At 41.7% G+C, this 19,012-nt stretch overlaps 1 protein-coding gene across 1 annotated transcript in view; it reads left to right on the top strand.

Annotated features, from left to right (window-relative positions):
* The first annotated feature begins 394 nt into the window (after nt 1-394).
* LOC139931520 (voltage-dependent calcium channel subunit alpha-2/delta-4-like) overlaps nt 395-19,012 on the top strand; it is a 72,817-nt gene continuing 54,199 nt past the window's right edge. Inside the window, exons 1-7 of the mRNA XM_071925041.2 lie at nt 395-495; nt 9,138-9,219; nt 11,810-11,926; nt 12,723-12,782; nt 13,403-13,565; nt 14,996-15,127; nt 15,931-15,991. Coding sequence (XP_071781142.2) covers nt 395-495; nt 9,138-9,219; nt 11,810-11,926; nt 12,723-12,782; nt 13,403-13,565; nt 14,996-15,127; nt 15,931-15,991 — 716 coding nt within the window. The remainder of the gene's footprint in view (nt 496-9,137; nt 9,220-11,809; nt 11,927-12,722; nt 12,783-13,402; nt 13,566-14,995; nt 15,128-15,930; nt 15,992-19,012) is intronic.

Here is a 19,012-nt window from a genome sequence, read left to right on the forward strand (position 1 = left end):
GAAACATAGTTTTTCTTCTTCCTCAGTTCGTCCTGCACATCTTTAACGTTATAAAGGATCTTTTTAAGAAAGTGTCGACGACCATTGGAAGGTTTTCCGAGGATGAGAAGCTGACCGGTGGAGCGGTGAGAAGATGCCGGCAGCAGGACGGGTTTCTCCGGACGCGGCGCAGAGCGTCCCGCGTCGCTCGTCCAGAAGACTCAGCAGCGAGAACATCGTCGTCTTCTTGCTTTAGCCAACATGAGAAAGCCTTTCCCGACAAACTCTTTAGGATCCTCTTGAACTCTCGGAAACCCCCAGGCTTCTGAAGCTGAAGCTTGAAACTGCTTTTGAAACGAGGACTTTGAACCCGAGCTGCGTGGATCTGACGCCCGGAGTCGGAGTGCGGAGCAGGATGGCGGGCGGGACGGCAGGAAGGGGGACGCTCCTGTGGATTCTGGGATTTTTCTGGTTGTGGATTACAGCGCAGGCTCAGATGAAGATCCCACCGGAGACGTAAGTGTCGTCTTCACTTCCTCCTCTGAATCTCATCTCCCTCTCCCGTTTCCTCCTCCTCTGCTGACTCTAAAAACCTCCTGTCTGCAGAAAACAATAATTTCTACCTTTCCTCTCCTCTCTGGCTCTTCTTTTATCTTTAGGCCCCCAATTTGCATAAAGTCGACTAGACCTCAACTTTATGCAAATGTGGAGCGGCCAGCGTGACCCAGCCCGACGCCTCTGGAAACTCGCTTCACTACCAGAATGCATTGCACAGCTGCTTACATAGAAAATGAATGGGAAGCATGGAAATGACACACGCATGAACAATGCATGAATGCAGAACGTAACTTGTTTCAGGACATTTTCTTGGTAAAAGTGAAATTGTCTTGGAGAAAGTTTCTTGCTTCCAGATTTTCTTCATTGTTTCATGATTATTTCTTGACAGAAGTCATATTGGCATGAATCAAGTGAAATTTATTGAAACCAGCAAGATTATCTGCCAGTGCAGTGAGAGAATTTGACTAAAAATATCATGAAAGAAGCTGATAGGTCTGGAGACAAGAGAAAATCACTGGACAGCTTGTCATGTTTTGCAGTGTGAGCAGATAATAATCACATTTGTCTGGTAAAGTAAATCAGTGAAGTGAGTTTTGGGACAGTGTGTTTGGTTCAGTTGAGAGTTTGTGCTGCAGTCTGCTCTGTGTGGCTGTGATGCTGCGGGCCTCAGGTCCAGCTCATGACCTCTGGAATGACACAGTGCTTCTTTTTTTTGTAATTGCTGTGTCATATTTACCTCCACCAACAAAGTCAGAAGGAGGTTATGTTTTCACCTCTCTCACCTGTCTGTCTGTGTGTCTGTTTGTTAGCAAGATTCCTTAAAATATGACGAACAGATTTGGTGATCATCTGAATCTGGGATTTCCACCATTAGATGATTTTCTTTTTTTTTTTAGCCATAACTATTCTGCTGCGTTCATCTGGGACTTCCCAGAGGTTCCAAGAGTTCAGAGGGGAGAGAAATATTTCAGTGTTTCTCGAGGAGTGGAGACGAAAAGAGAATTATTGACTTGAGCCATATATGAAAGTTTAAAAAAAGTTTCAAGAAAGTTTCCTGATTCTCCTCCTCTTCTTTCCTTTCCCTTCCTTTCCTCCCATTTCTTCTCTCGTCCTCTCCTCCTCTTATCTCCTCTCATTTCCTTTCCTCTTCTCCCTCTCTCACCATGTCTCCTTTCCTTTCATCTCCTGCTATTTCCTTTTTCTTTCCGTCCTTCCCTTTCCTCATTTTTCTTTTCCCATTTCCACTTGTCCTTTCCTTCTCTTCTCTCCTTCCCTCTCCTCCTCTCTCATCCCTCTCCTTTTCTTTTCTCTCCTCCCATTTCCTCTCCTCTCCTTCCCTCTCCTCTTGTCTCCTTTCCTCCCTTCTCGTTTCCTCTGTCCTCTACTCCTCTGTCTCTCCTTCCCTCTCCTCTCCTCTCCTTTCCTTTCCTTTCCTTTCCTCTCCTCTCCTGTCCCCTTTATCAGGACAGGGTAAAGTGATGTGATCACTGTGGTCTTCATCAGTGTCATGTCCATAGTGGCAACACCTTGGATTTAATCTTGCTGGATTTTCTTTAGAGCGACTAAAAAAAGAATAATATAACCTGTTATCCGTTACCTGCTCCTTTTCTTCAGTTCAGGCTGATCTCACCTGATTTTTCAGTAGAAGACTGTGTGTGTGTGTGTGTGTAGATGTGTGTGAAGGTGAAGCAGGGAGCATGCTCAGTTCACTTCACTTCCACTGGATAAATTAAGCTTAAAATAAAAAACAGTCACATGATTCACTGTGTTTCCCTAAATCTCATGAGGAATATCTGTGCTGCTGTATTCCCTCCTGACCCAGTCAAATCTGTTCTGTTCTGCCTCTCTCTCTGTACACACAGAACATGGAGGGTTCCACGGGGTTCTTTAGTTAAGATAGTGGTTAATAATAAACTATAATAATAATAATTTAAAGAACGCTCTGGTGTGTTAAAGTGAAAAACAAAACTGGCTAATCAGAATCAGAACGAAATTGAGTCCTTTTAACATTTCAAGGAAAGATCATATGTAAAAATGTTCTTTTTTGTAAAAAAATATAACTCAGTAACGTTTACTTTGACTACATTTTAAATTAGCAGGTTTTTACACCCGTAATTTGACTTCTACTTCCAGCTGCACTAGGCAACTTTGCATATTGGTGGCTCCAAATGATAGTGAGAGGTAGCTGAAAATTTTCAATAAAAATTTGAAAGCTTCATTACCCAGAAATCCTGTGTGGTGAGGTCAGTAAAACCAAACCAAAGCAACCAGACACCAGACTGAGAAGACGCTGCAGCTTGACAGCAAAATCTGGACTATTGTTGCTTTAAAGTAGTAATACTTGAGATCCCTGTTTTTCTTATTTAAGATAAGATAAGATAAGATAAGATAAGATAAGATAAGATGGCACTTTATTGATCCCCTTGGGGAAATTCTGGATTCAGGATTTAGTCTCCATCTTTGTTGCTAAGCGCTTATTGCTGTGGTGTTTCTGTACTGCACGTCCCACAGATCACCTGTCAATCAAACAGTGTGGGCGGAGCTTAGATTTTCTGTTACTGCAGTTTGAGTTTCTCTTTTCTCTGTCTGTTCAGCCATGGTGGCTATCACTGCTCATGCTAACTACCCAGTTCTTCTTCTTCTGTTGATTCCAAACAAACCGGAAACGTAAAACGCATCACTTCCTGTGCAGCAGAGGATTTTTCCCAGGAAAGAGCGACCAGACACCGGCTGTTTAGAACAGACAGTGGAGAAGATTTATGAACTGGATATAGGTTGGATCACTGTTGGGTTAGAGAGAGAGAGAGGAGCAGGACAGACACTTAGAGGGAAATTACAGATTATTACTGTAAGCAAAATTCCAGCAGAGTAACAGTAGTTCCCCTTGAGCAGGATATTTTCGCCCCTGCCTATGAGCTTCCTGACCGGACACACAGTCCCGCCTACATGACCATCTGTGGGTCCGCCTGGCCGCCTGGCTGACTAGCCGCCTGGCCACCAGCCCTCCCCAATCAGCCCGGTCAGTTTCCAGCCTGACCCACATTCATCATCCGACCGCCACATGCCTGCTGAACAAAACCCCGCCGCAGGATAAAAACCCACCTCAACTTACTTGACCTGCCTTTTTATTTGCAGAGTAGAGTTTACCACCTTTTCAGTCTGACATACATGAGGCAGATTCGTAGCATACACAGTATCAAACTGATGTATGATGTATAGATCGGGTATTTTAAGAAGAACAAAATACAAAAAATTAATGGTTTTCTTTTTTTTCCCTTCTGTTGGCCACTGATCACTGATTAGAAGTCATAGTTTACGGCTACATCACTGCAGACCGCTGTCACTCACTGGACTGACGACATGGCTTCTAGCTATTATCTGGATGCTGTGACCTCTGGCCCTTGACCTTCCTAGTATTGATTGCTAACTGTTGCTAATTTGGTGACTTTGTGTCTAGATTTAATGACTTTTCAAATCCATAGCTTCATTTCTCAAAAGTGACGAGCAACAAATCTGGCGACTTTTTCTGCCCATAGGGAACAGTGTTAATGTGTTGAATTGCAAAGCATTTGCCAATAAATTGGTACGGCTGATGCTGGTTTGTTATACTTGTTTGTCTAATCCAAAGTGGTCTGATGACTCAGCGCTTCCTGTACACAGCATAGCCCCCTCCCTCCCTCCCTCCCTCCGCTAACACTGGGGACTGTAGCATTTTGATATGCAAATTAGGGCATGACATCATCTGGCGACCTCTAGTGACTTTTTGAGCAGCCAGTAGCTACTATAAATGTCTATGTTTGTAATTTATGTTTGTATGTCTGCGGTCTCTGTATGTATGAAATGTTGTCTTATATTGTCTTATCTGTACTCACTTGTACTTGTATTTACTTCCCATTGTTGACACCAAGTCACCATCCGATGAATCCTTGGTTTGCAAGTAAACTTACGGGATTTTTGTCTGTCCTCCATCCTTGGCGTTCTTTGGAATCACACTTCAGCCATTAGATATTACATCAAATGTGTCATGAAGAACGCAAAGGAACGTCAGCTAGCTAGTTAACCACAGTATCTGGTCAGCTAACCACCACTGTCTTATTAACACATCTGATTAGCACAGGAGCTAGCGTATCTAGTAGCAGCTAGCATTAGCATGTTAACATTAACATCAGTGTCTTTGCAGTTAGCTAGCTAACAGTTTGTTCAGGTTAACTGGGAGAGTGGCTGTCATTTAATTTATTTTTAAATGGTGGATATCTCATTTTGGAATCTCTTCATTTTCAGTTCTGTTAACAACCGATTGTGTTTCTAAACTTACTTGTCCATCTCAACAGAATTGAACAGACGGTTAATTTCTGTTTGTTTAGGGTTAGGTGACTGAACTGATCATTTCATCACTGATCCATTGATTTAGTGTTTAGATAATGTCAGCTTGTTAGCTAGCTAACCATAGTATCTGGTCAGCTAACATCACTGTCTTGTTAACACATCTGATTAGCACACTAGCTAACGTATCTAGTAGCAGCTAGCGTTAGCATGTTCACATTAACATCAGTGTGTTTGCTGGCTAGTTAGCTAGCTAACAGTTTGTTCAGGTTAACTGAGCTGACTCTTCTCAAGCTACAACTCAGAGTGTTTTGGAGTAGAGACTAGGGCTAAAGACAAGACAGTTTACTGTGTCACAGTAAACTACATTTGGAAACAAATCCACCTTATCATACTATTCACTTTTACTGAGAACGTTCTAGCTGCTTGGTAGAGATTTAGAATTTACTAACTAACTAACAGACAATTCTCCAAATGGAGCCAGACGTCATTGATGGGAGATTTGCATCACAACTGCAATCATGTTTCCATGATCATTATCTCCGCCAACAGAGTTGGACGGGGGTTTTGTTTTCACCCCGTTCTGTCTGTCTGTTAGCAGGATAACCCCAACAGTTATGAACTTGCAAACTTTGTGGAAAGATGGTCATGGGGCAAGGAAGAACTGATTAACTTTTCACACCAATAGGCCCTTTTCACATCGTCATGGTAACAGCTAAACCGGTGCATTACAACTTCCTGTGGCAAGTTTCTTTTTGCGACTTATTGACAAACCAATCCAAAAACAACAAAATTGTAATGGTTACTAGCACTAGATAATGTAACAAATTAAACACTTTGGGCAAGTTGTGGAGTGATTTAGTGAAGGCCATAGCTGGCAACAGGAAGTTGTAATGCACCGGATTCTCAATGCAGAAGCTTTGAGAAACAGAATGTGAAAAGGGCCTATTGGCCAAAGGGGGCGTGGCAGTGGGCGTGGCTTCTCATAAAAATGCACATAACTTCCGAACGGATTCATGTAACACCATCAGACTTTGTGGCCAATCAGCAGACAGAAGAAGAGGCAAACCCTCCATTATTGGCCCAATCAAACAACATGGAAGCACTGGAGAGGTCATTTCCTGTTTAACTTGGTCCAGTGGTAGAAGAGCAGCTCTAATGGAAACTGAACAGATAGGTGGCTGATTGGTCATGTGGTGTTGAGATAATCAGATCAAATGATTAAAAGTGTGTAGAATGTGAACAGGCAGATCTCATGTCCCATTCAGGTCCAGTCAGGAAAATGTGAAACCAGTCGGTGATGTGGCGTGGAAGAAATTATTAACTTTTGGTGGAAATCCTACATGTGGAACTGGAATATATTAATGATTACATAGCTTTGGCGGAGCTATGCACTCTACTGAGTGCCGTCTAGATCGTGTTTTGAGTGAACATTGTGACCCTTTGGCCCTTGAAACCTGTTAAACCCCATTATATATTCTCAAACATATGGGGACGTTCTTTGAAAAATCGTCTTTTCCTCTTGGTAAAGCGACCGCAGTGTTTATGGTGCTGCTGAACCCAGAGGATTAATGTCCAGAACAGATGGACCAATAAAACGGCATTCTTTCACAACACATGCTGAGTAAACACACACACACACACACACACACACCATTATACAGCACTGAAGCGGGACTGTGTGCGTGTGTGTGTGTGTGTGTGTGTGTGATGTTGGGAACCCTCAACTGATCCCATGGTGTCTTAATCCTGTATGTACTGTAGTCCCTATACCACCTGGGACTACCCCTACCCTGCACACACACACACACACACACACACACACACTCACTCTCTCTCTCTCTCTCTCTCTCTCTGTCTCTCCTATTCTCTCTCTCTCTCTCTCTGTCTCTCCTATTCTCTCTCTCTCTCTCTCTGTCTCTCCTATTGTCTCTCTCTCTCTCTCTCTCTCTTTCCTTTGAGTATGTTTTTATCCTTGCAGTATGCAACAGCCAAATCACCATGTATTTTTTCCCTGTTTTTCCAAAGATCCTGTCTGGTTTCTAAACCCGCTAAGCCAAAGCAACATGCCCTTTCCACTACTGTTCATGATTTAAAGCTGCACCGTGTAGCATTTTTTTAACCATCAATATATTGTTGTCAAATTAAAAATGCTAGATAGCCTTATATCAACAAAGCAATAGATTGTGTTGAAAAGCATCTTGCAGCACCTACAGTTACAGAAGAAATTTCTAGACGTACACATTTTTGTAACTGTTGAGGGAAAATGCTTAGCTACAAGATTGAGTACTTATAAGTGCAGTTACAGAACTACATTTCCCATAAAATGGCTTCTCTTCACCACAAGGAGCGAACCAAAATGATTGCTCCTTTTTCTGGTGGATGACAGCGTTCACTAGCCAAACACCAGAACTATCGCTAACTATAACGTTTTCATGGTGCGACGTTAGCTGGTCGGTTTACTAGCATGCTAAGCTAAGCGGTTAATGCTTCAGAGTTCAGATGAGCAATTGTCAGCAGCGTGTTAGCTTTGCATGGAAAGTTCCCCGCTACGTATTTGGAACATACCAAACCAGGAAGTTGTGCCTTTGTCGTATCAAAGGGATGCTGGGTAGTGTAGTGTGGTCAGCAGAAATACAATTAATCCAAAATTTTATCGATTGAATTCCACCGAAATCAGGCCAAGGACTAACTATCACTTCAGGGGGAAACTTGAGCTTCCTATGTAACATGCAGTGCAGAGACCGGTAGCCACTGCCAATCTTGTCAGCGATAGTCTCGTTTGTTTACGGTAATTATGCTAATGTCTCAAAATGAATGTGCTAATTATTATAAAATTATGGTACAATGACACACATAGCACCTTTAAATATTACTTTGAATTCCAAACATGTAGTAATGATAATATTTTGGAGGTATCCGGTCCCTGTGCAGTCAGACAGGCAGGTCATTCTGAGTCCTGTGCTTAGCGGACACCTGGAGCTCTGTGTTGACCCAGATCGGTGAGGAACAGATTATCCCAATCGCTTTCATCGCTGTCATATTAACAGCCTTTTTCTGCCATAACTCACCGCCGGATCAGAGCGGCAACACAAACCGAACCAAACCAAACCACCACACTGACACTCTGTTCATCCTGATGAGTTAGAGGAGAGTTTCACTGTCAGCAGCAAGACAATACAGGATCAGATGAAACTTAACTGGGGTGGCCAATAATGATGATACTACTACTACTGCTGTTATACTGCCATTATTACTACTACTACTACTACTACCATTACTACTACTACTACTGCTGCTGTTACTACTGCCATTACTACTACTACTACTACTACTACTACTACTACTACTACTGCTGTTACTACTGCCATTACTACTACTACTACTACTGCTACCATTACTACTACTACTACTGCTGCTGTTACTACTGCCATTACTACTACTACTACTACTACTACTACTACTACTGCTGTTACTACTGCCATTACTACTACTACTACTACTGCTACTACTGTTACTACCATTACTACTACTACTACTACTACTACTACTACTGCTGTTATACTGCCATTACTACTACTACTACTATTACTACTACCATCATTTCTACTACTACTACTACTACTACTACTACTACTACTACCATCATTACTACTACTGCTGCTGTTACTACTGCCATTACTACTACTACTACTACCATCATTACTACTACTACTACCACTACTACTACCATTACTACTACTACCACTACCATTATTACTACTATTACTGCTACCATTACTAGTGTTACTACTACTACTACTACTACTACCGTTACTACCACAACCACTAGTACTACAACCAATACTACCACTACTACTACTAGTATTGATTCTGTTACTACCACTACTACTACTAATACCACTATTTCTACTACCACCACAACTACTACGACTATCATTACTACTTCTACTACTACTACTTCTACTACAACTCTTACTACTACTACTAGTTGTACCATTACTACTACAACTATCATTACTACTACTTCTACTACTACTGCTACAACCACTACTTCTACTACCACAACTACTATTTATACTACAACTACTACTATCACAACTATTTAACCAGTTAGTGTGTTGGATGTTGTCCTCTGTTCTGCATGATGACATTTTCCTGCTGAATTTTATTACAGACAATAAATGGTGTTGGATTTTGTATTTTTGCAGCTTGTATCCTGTAACTTTGATCTTGTATCTTGATGCTGACCATGTGTCTCTCTCTCTGTGTTTCAGGGTGCAGCAGTGGGCCTCTGGGGTATCTGTTAAACTTCGGCAAGTGACAGTCAAATACTCCGGCTCTCTGCTGCTGCAGAAGGTAAAGGAAGTCAAAACCACTACAGCAGATCTACTGTAGTCCCTTAAATTCTCTTCAATCTGTGATGTTCAATATGTTTGGGGAAGTGATGAAGTGTTGCAAGTGTTTTTTTTTTTGGTGAACCCACTTTCCCTCAACCTGCTTCATCTACTTCTATTTCAGTTAGTGATTTCCTACATTTCCCAGAATGCCTTTCGACAACCCCCAGAGAAGAGGCCTGAATTCGTTCAGCTGTGGGTTATAAGTGTAGGTGGAGAGAGAGTGATAGCGGAGTGAAAGTTTCTCCAGTCTAAAAACAGTGAGAGTCTCCTCTTCCTCCAACCCCAACCTGTCTCTCTGCTGCAGTGCATTCTGGTCTCTCTCCTGCTCCTGTGGGTGGAGAAACTGGTCTCTCTCCTCTTCTACGATGGATTTCTCCCTGTATGATTGTTGAACATCTCTCAGTGCAAAATGGCGGCTCTAGAAAGAAGCCCTTGCTCTTTGATTCTGAGGGACTGACACCAAAACCAATACATCACCAATTGCTTTTGTTTTTAAAGTGTTTCAGGGGGGATTGTCCCTTTAAACATTGAAGCAGGACTGCAGTTTGTTTTGGATAAGAGCCATTATAAGGCCTTAAACAGGAAATTATTTTTTTTTTTCTCAGTAAATCCTTTTATTTGTGTAATGACAGCAGGAATAGGAGGCAGGAGCTTAGAGGTGAGAGACACAGACTGAACCCAAACCAGTAGAGGACTGGATGGACTGGACAGAGAGAGAGAGAGAGAGAGAGAGAGAGAGAGAGAGAGGGAGAGAGAGAAAGAGTGTGTGTGTGTATGCTTGTGTGTGTGTGTGTCGGTGAGTAAATGTGTGCCAGCGTCTGTCTGTGTTTGTGTGTGACCAGGGAACACACACACACACACACACACACACACACACACACACTGCAGGGATCAGGGTAATGCCAGATTGAGGACCGAGCCCTCTTTACCAGCGTCAGGATTTGAGTCCTGTTCTGATTTTAGACATTCATCTATTTATCTGTCTGTCAGACTTAGATTTATCTGAGGGAATTTGCAGTTTGCTTGGTTTAAAATACAGAATCGCCTCCTATAGTTCTGCTGCAGCTCTGATCTGAATAACCTGCCTTTCAAGGAGAAATCCCCCTAAAACACTCTGTTAAAACACACAAAACTGTTAAAATCAGCTGTTGGTGATGTACTTTTCATTCCTGTCTCCATTCAGTAGTTAGTTGTGTTTTTCTTCTTGGTGGATAACCGGCCAATCGTAGACGAGGTGACGTCACCTCCAGATATTTCCAGCAGCTACAGTGGAGTTTGATATGAGAAAATGTTTCAGGATGTAAAACATCAGCGGTAAACGTCAGGTTTTGGTGTCAGTCCCCAACACCAAAACCTGACCAGAATGCAATGCAGCCACAGTTTGCATCTTTGTGGATCTGCCACCAGTAGTGTGTGAAATCCAACGTTTTTTGGAGTAATTTGAACTGGGTGTTGTCGAAAGGCATTCTGGGAAACGTAGGAAATCACTAATTGAAATAGAAGTTTTAGTTCTAAATGTTTCTAGTTTCTAAAAGTTTCAGAGGCTTTTCCACCCTGACAAGAATACAAATCTGGGGAATACACTGAATATTAGGAATTTTTCGGGGTGGTTTGACTATCTTGAATATCGGCACAAATATTGGCTATCGGTAGCTTCAATCCAAAAATATCAGTATTATTATCGATGTTGAAAAATCAGTCGAAGCCTAACCTGCAGTTCCAGTTGTTCAGTTTTCTGTGTGAATGGATGGAGAAGACCGGAGCCGCTGATGTTACAGCTGAGGTTTGGCTCCACCTCAGTAAATGGGTTGCTTGGATTAATTGGGATTAGTGAATGGCCTAATCGAGTAATTGAGAGTCTAAATAAGCAGAATCCCAGGTTGTTGATCCAGAGAAAGCGACGTAATTATCTCAGAGAGCCTCGCTGCAAAAACAACCCGTCTACAGGTGATTTAATCTGGGATTGACTCTCACAATCTGATTTCTCTGATAAAACAAGTCACACACAGTCTGCCAAGAGGAGGAGATCAGCTCACTGGTTTCAATAACACTCTGGAAACAAGAGCCAGTATCCGAAACTCCTCTGGTATCAAGAAAACGTCACTCGTTTCAAGAAAATTCCTAAAACAAGTCGATTTGCATTGGAAACAAGTGAAATTATCTCTTTAGCAGATTGTTGCACTTGTTTTTTGGTTGTTTTTTTTTTTATCCGATTTTAAGACCCAATACTCAATTAAATGACCTGTGAAGATGGATTTTTATTGTTGCAGCATTTTGGGATTTTGAGAAGACCTTTAATAAATACTGACAAACACTGAAAGAGTGAAAAGACTCGGCCATCTGTACTTATTGTCCACCAATACCAGATGCATAATTTGATGATATAAAATGGATATTTTTTGCACTGCAGCGGGTAATCTGAGGTGTGAGATTTAATAAATACTGAGAAGTTTAAGTGTGATCCACTCAACCACTAAAGAAAATGAATCAATTAAATATACAGATCTATCTATCTATCTATCTATCTGAAGTCTTCTGTTTTTTCCTAGAAACTGAAAGATGTGGAGTCCATCATTAAGATGGTGGAGTTGGACGGCAGAGACTTGGTGAAAGATTATTCTGATGAAATTGAACGAATGTTGGGAAGCAAGATGAAGTCGGTGAAGGTGAGGAAACAATTCAATTGAAACAGAATTGATTTGCATGAAGATATACTTTGATGCTTAAGCAGTAGGCCTATAGTGTATCAGCTGCAGTAATATTAAAGACATTAACAACAACAACAACAACAACAACAAGAATAGCTCCTGATAACTCAGTAATTATCCAGAAATATTAAGGCGTTCAGGTAACCCCCCTCTGGCGGCCATGTTGGAGGTCCTCAGTGAACAGCTGATTGTGTTTCTGTCCGTCAACAGAATTGAACAGACGATTAATTTCTGTCTGTTTCTGACTGAACTGATCATTTCATCACTGATCCATCTGATTGATTTAGTGTTTAGATAATGTCAGCTTGTTAGCTAGCTAACCATAGTATCTGGTCAGCTAACATCACTGTCTTGTTGTTAACACATCTGATTAGCACACTAGCTAACGTAGCTAGTAGCAGCTAGCGTTAGCATGTTCACATTAACATCAGTGTGTTTGCCGGCTAGTTAGCTAGCTAACAGTTTGTTCAGGTTAACTGAGCTGACTCTTCTCAAGCTACAACTCAGAGTGTTTTGGAGTAGAGACTAGGGCTAAAGACAAGACAGTTTACTGTGTCACAGTAACCAAATCCACCTTATCACACTATTCACTTTTACTGAGAACGTTACTGAATGGATCTACAGCCACACCACAACAAGCTGACTCAGCTGCTCTCTTCTTACTTGAGACTTGAGCCTCAAGACTTGAGACTGACTTGGGACTCGAGCAAAGTTGACTTGGTCTCACCTCTGTTGTCTTTGTTTCTTCCCTCAGAGGTTAGCCGAGTCGGCAGAAGACGCCGACTTGTATCATGAATTCAACGCCACTTTACGGGTCGGTCCTCTTCTCTTTTCCTAATAACAAACTAGCTGAGTGTTAAAGTCAAATGAAATTTAATTATGAAAACACAACAAACAGATTCATCAGCAAAAACAAGACAAAATTCACCACATTTTAAGATACTGTACGTTTCCAAAGCTGTGTGTGTGTGTGTGTGTGTGTGTGTGTGTGTGTGTGTGTGTGTGTGTGTGTGAGATCAGCGGTAACACCACGCCAGTCTGCAGGAGATACTGTAGCAGATTTAACTTCAAAGCTTCAGGTGTCCTGTCACACCGCCAGCTGAAACTAGATTAGATGAAACTTTATTGATCTTGTTTGGAAATTGGGTCGCTGCAGGAGCAACGTAACAGGATACAACAACTAAATATAAATAACTAAATATAAATAAGAGTATAGCGTAGGTGGTTTAGGTTGTGGTTTTGTTCAGAATTGTATTGTATTTATTTATTTTTCTATTTGATGCATGTATTGTTGTATGTGTATAATGTTTAAGTCATGTCTTTTTTTTATGGTGAAGTCAAAGGCAAATAACCACATTGTAGACAATAAAGATTCATATTCATAGTTGTATTATTTTGTAAGGCAGCTCCTCACCTCCTCCTCTCTCCGCTCAGTTTGACTACTACAACTCCATGATGATCAACTCGGCGGACGAGGACGGGAACTACCCGGAGCTGGGCGGAGAGTTTCCCCTGGAGGAGAACGAGCATTTCAACAACCTGCCGGTCAACACGCAGCAGAGCGACATCCAGGTTCCCACCAACGTCTACAACAAAGGTGAGCGGGCGCCGGCCTGCTCTGCTGCAGCGCTCACTTCCTGCAGGCCGCATAGATGAGAATGACCTGACGTTAAAGGATAAGGCTGGTGTTTTTTAATACATTTCTTACCGTCAACAAATCCTATGAAAATATCAAAATCAGCAATGATTTTGTTTTGCCAACAAGTCTCGTCCATGTAGCCGCTGCCCAGTAAAGCCTCATGTCCCAGCAGCCATAGAACTCCCCGACGTAATGAAGAATTTGTTCCCATTTGAATTTGATTTGGTAATAACTACAACAGCCTGACTTTTCATGGTAACAGTTAGCGATTTTTAAAATGTAAACTATGTCTTTGTGAGCTGTATTTAAAGGTTTTTAGCTTACAATTGGAGCCAATGACTTCCGGGTTGACGGCTAAAAACGGTACGTGGGAAGTCAGAAAGTAACGGGAGGAGAGCAAACACATCGTTGATTTTGTTATTTTCATAGGATTTGTTGACGGTAAGAAATGCATTAAAAAAACACCAGCGTTATCCTGTTCTGATAATTTATCAAAGAACTGCATTATCATTAAAATGTTTATTTTCTGGAAGTCACAAAATGCTAACAAGCTAGTAAACTTACGTTCAAGAGAGGAGTCGTGTTGCATTTTGAGACTTAAAGAAAACATTTTTATGATCCTGCTGTTGTTTGACAACCGTGAAAATGTAACGACAAAATATTGACACCATATACATTTCACATAAATTATTAGAACACAGAAAAAGCAGCCGCAGAAAATGTCAGTTTACTGTTTTGCTCATAGAAATTGAATAGGGTTTCACACTTGCACCGCACTTTGCAGGCGTGGCATTTTTGCTGAGTCATCGCCATTCTTACCTATCACACAGGACAGTTTTTCACCTGATCAAACCCAAAACTCAGCTGTGAGCGTCGCTAGTGCTCATTGGCTGATATTAAAGGAATAGTTCACCCAAAAATTAATATTCTGTCAAAGTTCCTCCATCCAACTCTTCTGAAGCCAAACGCTCCACAGTGGAGAAAGAGTGGAGAAACATATGATATTTACACCGTTATTTAGCACAAATCTTCACTAGAGCTGTTGTTTTCAAAAACTGAAAGCTGTTTCAGGCTGTTGAACGTCTCTCGGTGCAAAATGGCGGCTCTAGAAAGAAGCCCTCGCTCTTTGATTCTGAGGGACTGACACCAAAACCTGACGTTTACCGCTGAGGTTTTACATCCTGAAAAATTTTACATTATAGCTGTGCTGGAAATACCAACAGCTGTTTCTAACAGTGTTAAAGTGTTTAAGGGAGGATTTTTTCCTTTAAGTTGGCCCTAATAAGCCCCGGTTGGCCCTGCAGTGGAAAACAGGCAAGGGATGATATTAGCTCTATTTCCACTGGACCTGTCTGACGGTTCCTTCCCATCCTGCCCTCTGTCTGCAGATCCCAACATCCTGAATGCCATTTACAACTCGGAGGCGTTAAACGACGTCTTCATCGGTAACTTCCAGAAGGACCCGACGCTCACCTGGCAGTACTTCGGCAGCTCTACTGGATTCTTCAGGATCTACCCAGGTGAGTTCACACGTAGTGTTACTGTCCCGAGGGAGAGCTGGACTCCAGAGGCTCGTCTGGGACTGTTCCTGTGTGATTTATTATTCTGTTTTTCTCTATATTACTATTTGCTGCAATGACCCAATTTCCCCACAGGAATCAATAAAGTTTTATCTAATCTTATGTAGGGCTGAACAATTAATCGAAATTTTATCGAAATCGCAATATGGCCTACTGCAATTTTCAAATCGCAGGAGGCGCAATATTTGTTAAAGGCGAAATGTGTGTCAAAATACCATTTTAAATTTAATATTGTCGTGCTGCAGAGATGTCCTGCCTACACATCATATTCTACAGACTTAAGAAAACATCTTTGTTTGGTACAGATCCCCGCAAAAATCACACCATAATAATTTTAATACATTTTTCAATGAAAATGAGAATAATGATGTAAAAATTATCATTCCCTTTAATATCGCAAATCATATCGCAATTGCAATATCAGTCAAAATAATCGCAATTAGATATTTTTTCAAAATCGTTCAGCCCTAATCTTAATCAGCCTAATCATGTTATATTTTGTGTCATATACTCTTATGACACTCACGATTTTGCGAATAAGGGACCAGAGTTTACATATTGACGCAAGACTCAGACTAATTCTGTAAACTGATAGAATAACATGAAAACTGTGCAATACACACCATGATCTCCACATAGGAAACCTGTATGTCTTACGACTAAATAATATGTTAAAGACGCAATAATGTCATCAATGTCAAGACTGTTAAATCTGCTGTAAACTGATTCATCCTCCCTGTCAGGTATCAAATGGACGCCGGACGCTAACGGTGTGGCGGCGTTCGACTGCAGGAACCGAAACTGGTGAGTTTGGTCTGCTGGATTTAGCGTTAGCATCTGCTAACATCGTACCTGGATGTTCCGTAAAACGCATCACTTCCTGTGTGACTCTACTGTTTCCTCTGTGTTCTGTCAGCACACGTCTGTGCAGAGTCTCATGTGGCGCAGATGGTTTGGTTGGAGCTTGGAAAGACAAACTGCAACACTGAGAGACTTTAAAAGTGAATGTTTCACCACAAGGAAGTCACATAGAGCTTTAACAGTTCACGGTCATTTTAAACGGCACAGAAAAGCTCTGAGGTGTTGGAGGTTAAAGAAGCCGAGGTAACGCTTTATTATCTGGGTCCACAATTTCCTAATAATTTCCTAGAAAGGAATTGTTAATTTATCTGGAAGTTTCCTGGAAAGAACCAGGAAGTGATGCAGCAGCTTTATAGAAACTGTCAACAGTCTGGAGAGTCGATCAGATACTGAACATTTCTAAAAGAGTTTCCTGGAAAGAATTGCAAAACTATAACCTATTTATTGGAAAAATAATAGGCAGAGGTCAATTTGGTAACCCAAGTCATTAATCATATAATATATAATATAGTTATTTGTTGAATTCCTTCCTCAGATTTCAAATTTTCTTTATAGCTACTACATAATTTAATCGTTCTGTCTTGGAAACTCCAAACTACCACTGAACTCTCTATTTTCCCTGTAATTAGAACATAATTTCATGCTTCTTTCCAGGAAACTTCCTAAGAAATTAACAGTTAACTTTCTAGGAAATTATTATGGAAATCGCAGACCCGGAAAATAAAGCGTTACCGAAGCGGAACATAAAGCAGACCACAGTAAGACCCCAGTAAGCCTGAGTCCAGCAGGAGCTTCTGTCTCCGCTAAACGGATCCATGTTGGGAGAGCCGGTCGCTGCTGTAAGACCGCCGGTGGGTTTGTGGGACAGGCGACCTCTAAAGCCTTTAAACCCTCAGATCCAGCTGACCTTCAGCAGGGCCGGTCTGTGGGTCAGGGTGTCACCGGGTCCGAGACGCACCGGGTCGACAGGCACCTCAACGGGTCACTGCTGTGACACGTTTATCTTCACAAGGATCTTAACAAGTCATTTAGTCTGTTATTGAGTCCTAAAATCATAATTTTCTTAAAACAAGTGAAGAAATCTGCCAGTGGGGTTTGATAATTTCACTTGTTTCCAATGCAAATCAACTGGTTTGAAGAATTTAGTAGAATCAAGAGTCATTTTCTTGACAGCAGTGCAGTGATCTGCCTTATTCTGACTGGTTTCAACAGACTGACACACACAGTTATCTCTCCTCACTGCAGAATGTTTCTCTTGTTTTAAGAACAATAAGATTTGAAGGCTGAATATGAGACTAGATGACTTGTTTCTTGCGGTGTATTTCCCGTTTGACCCCAGATGAAAGGGCCGGAGGATAAAGTCATAAAACTCATAAAACACATAAACAGACATGGAAACTTTCAATTCAAAAAACAAAACAATATTGCAGTCGTTTGTTTTTGGTCCACATGACTGTTGATATTTTAACTGAACCCAGATCATGAAAATCCACTGAGGATTAACTAACTTCATGTTTAAACAATTTAAACATGAAGAGTTTTGTTCTAATAGGAGAAATCCACCAGATGGCTGTTTTTAAAGCGCAGTAGGGAACTTTAGTGTTTGCTCGACTGAAAGAGAAACTTCTCCAGGCTGGACAGGTCAGAGAGCCTGAATTTGGCATGTAGCATTTGGAAATTAATTCTTCAAACACAATACTCATAGTACACACACACATTTATTTCTTACCTTCTTTCATTCCTTTTGCTGTGTATTTGATGTGTTTTATGTATGTACTATAGTGCTTTGCAACTGTGTTTTGAAAAGTGCGGTATAAATAGATTATCCACCTCCCACACACACACACACACACAGCAGACTGATATTAGTATCTGTGTTGATTTGTAAAACTTTATCTGTCTTTTATTTGAGAGTCCCTCTCATGTAGAAGCTGCTCCATGATCTTGACATGAACCAAACCGCTGACAAGACTTTATAACACAACAAACCACATGATAAAAGTTTGTGTCTCGGCCGGAAGCCGAGCGTCTTCTGTGGGCCGAGTCTCAGCAGAGTCCTGATCCTCTGGAAAGACGTTAAGCTGCTCCTTAGCCGGGTCACTGCTGCCCACATGGCGCCATATGTGACTGTTCATGCTCTTCTGAATAACAGCAGAGAGCCGCATGCTGCAGAGCGCATGCTGCGGGTGCTGCAGGAGCGGCTCGACACGCCGCTGCATGCTGCTGCAGGAGCGCATGCTGCCGCTGCTGCAGGAGCAACTCGACACGCCGCAGCATGCTGCTGCAGGAGCGCATGCTGCTGCTGCTGCAGGAGCAACTCGACACGCCGCAGCATGCTGCTGCAGGAGCGCATGCTGCTGCTGCTGCAGGAGCAACTCGACACGCCGCAGCATGCTGCTGCAGGAGCGCATGCTGCTGCTGCCGCTGCTGCAGGAGCAACTCGACACGCCGCTGCATGCTGCTGCAGGAGCGCATGCTGCAGGAGGCTGGGAGGCTTCAGCTCTGACTGCTGCTGCAAAACCTGACAGACTTGTTCAGTTATTTCATCTTGTCTCCAGACTTATTGAGCTTATTTTAGGATTTTTTTAGTGAAATCATCTCACTGCACTGGCAGATAATTTGATAAATGTAACTTTTTTCCAGGAGAATGTAACTTGTTTTAGGGCATTTACTTGGTAAAAGTGAAATTTTCTTAGAGAAAGTTTCTTGTTTCAAGATTTTCTTCAGTGTTTTATGATGATTTCTTGAAAGAAGTCATATTGGCATGAATCAAGTGAAATTTATTGAAACCAGCAGATTATCTGCCAGTGCAGTGAGAGAATTTGACTAAAAATATCATGAAATAAGCTGATAGGTCTGGAAACAAGATAAAATAACTGGACAGCTTGTCATTTTTTGCAGTGTGCTGTGAGAAGTAACCCACATAAACCCAGTTAGCACCTGTTTAGCCTGAAATGACATGTG

The sequence above is a fragment of the Centroberyx gerrardi genome, chromosome 4 (genome assembly GCF_048128805.1).
Source record: "Centroberyx gerrardi isolate f3 chromosome 4, fCenGer3.hap1.cur.20231027, whole genome shotgun sequence".
Taxonomy (NCBI): Eukaryota; Metazoa; Chordata; class Actinopteri; order Beryciformes; family Berycidae; genus Centroberyx; species Centroberyx gerrardi.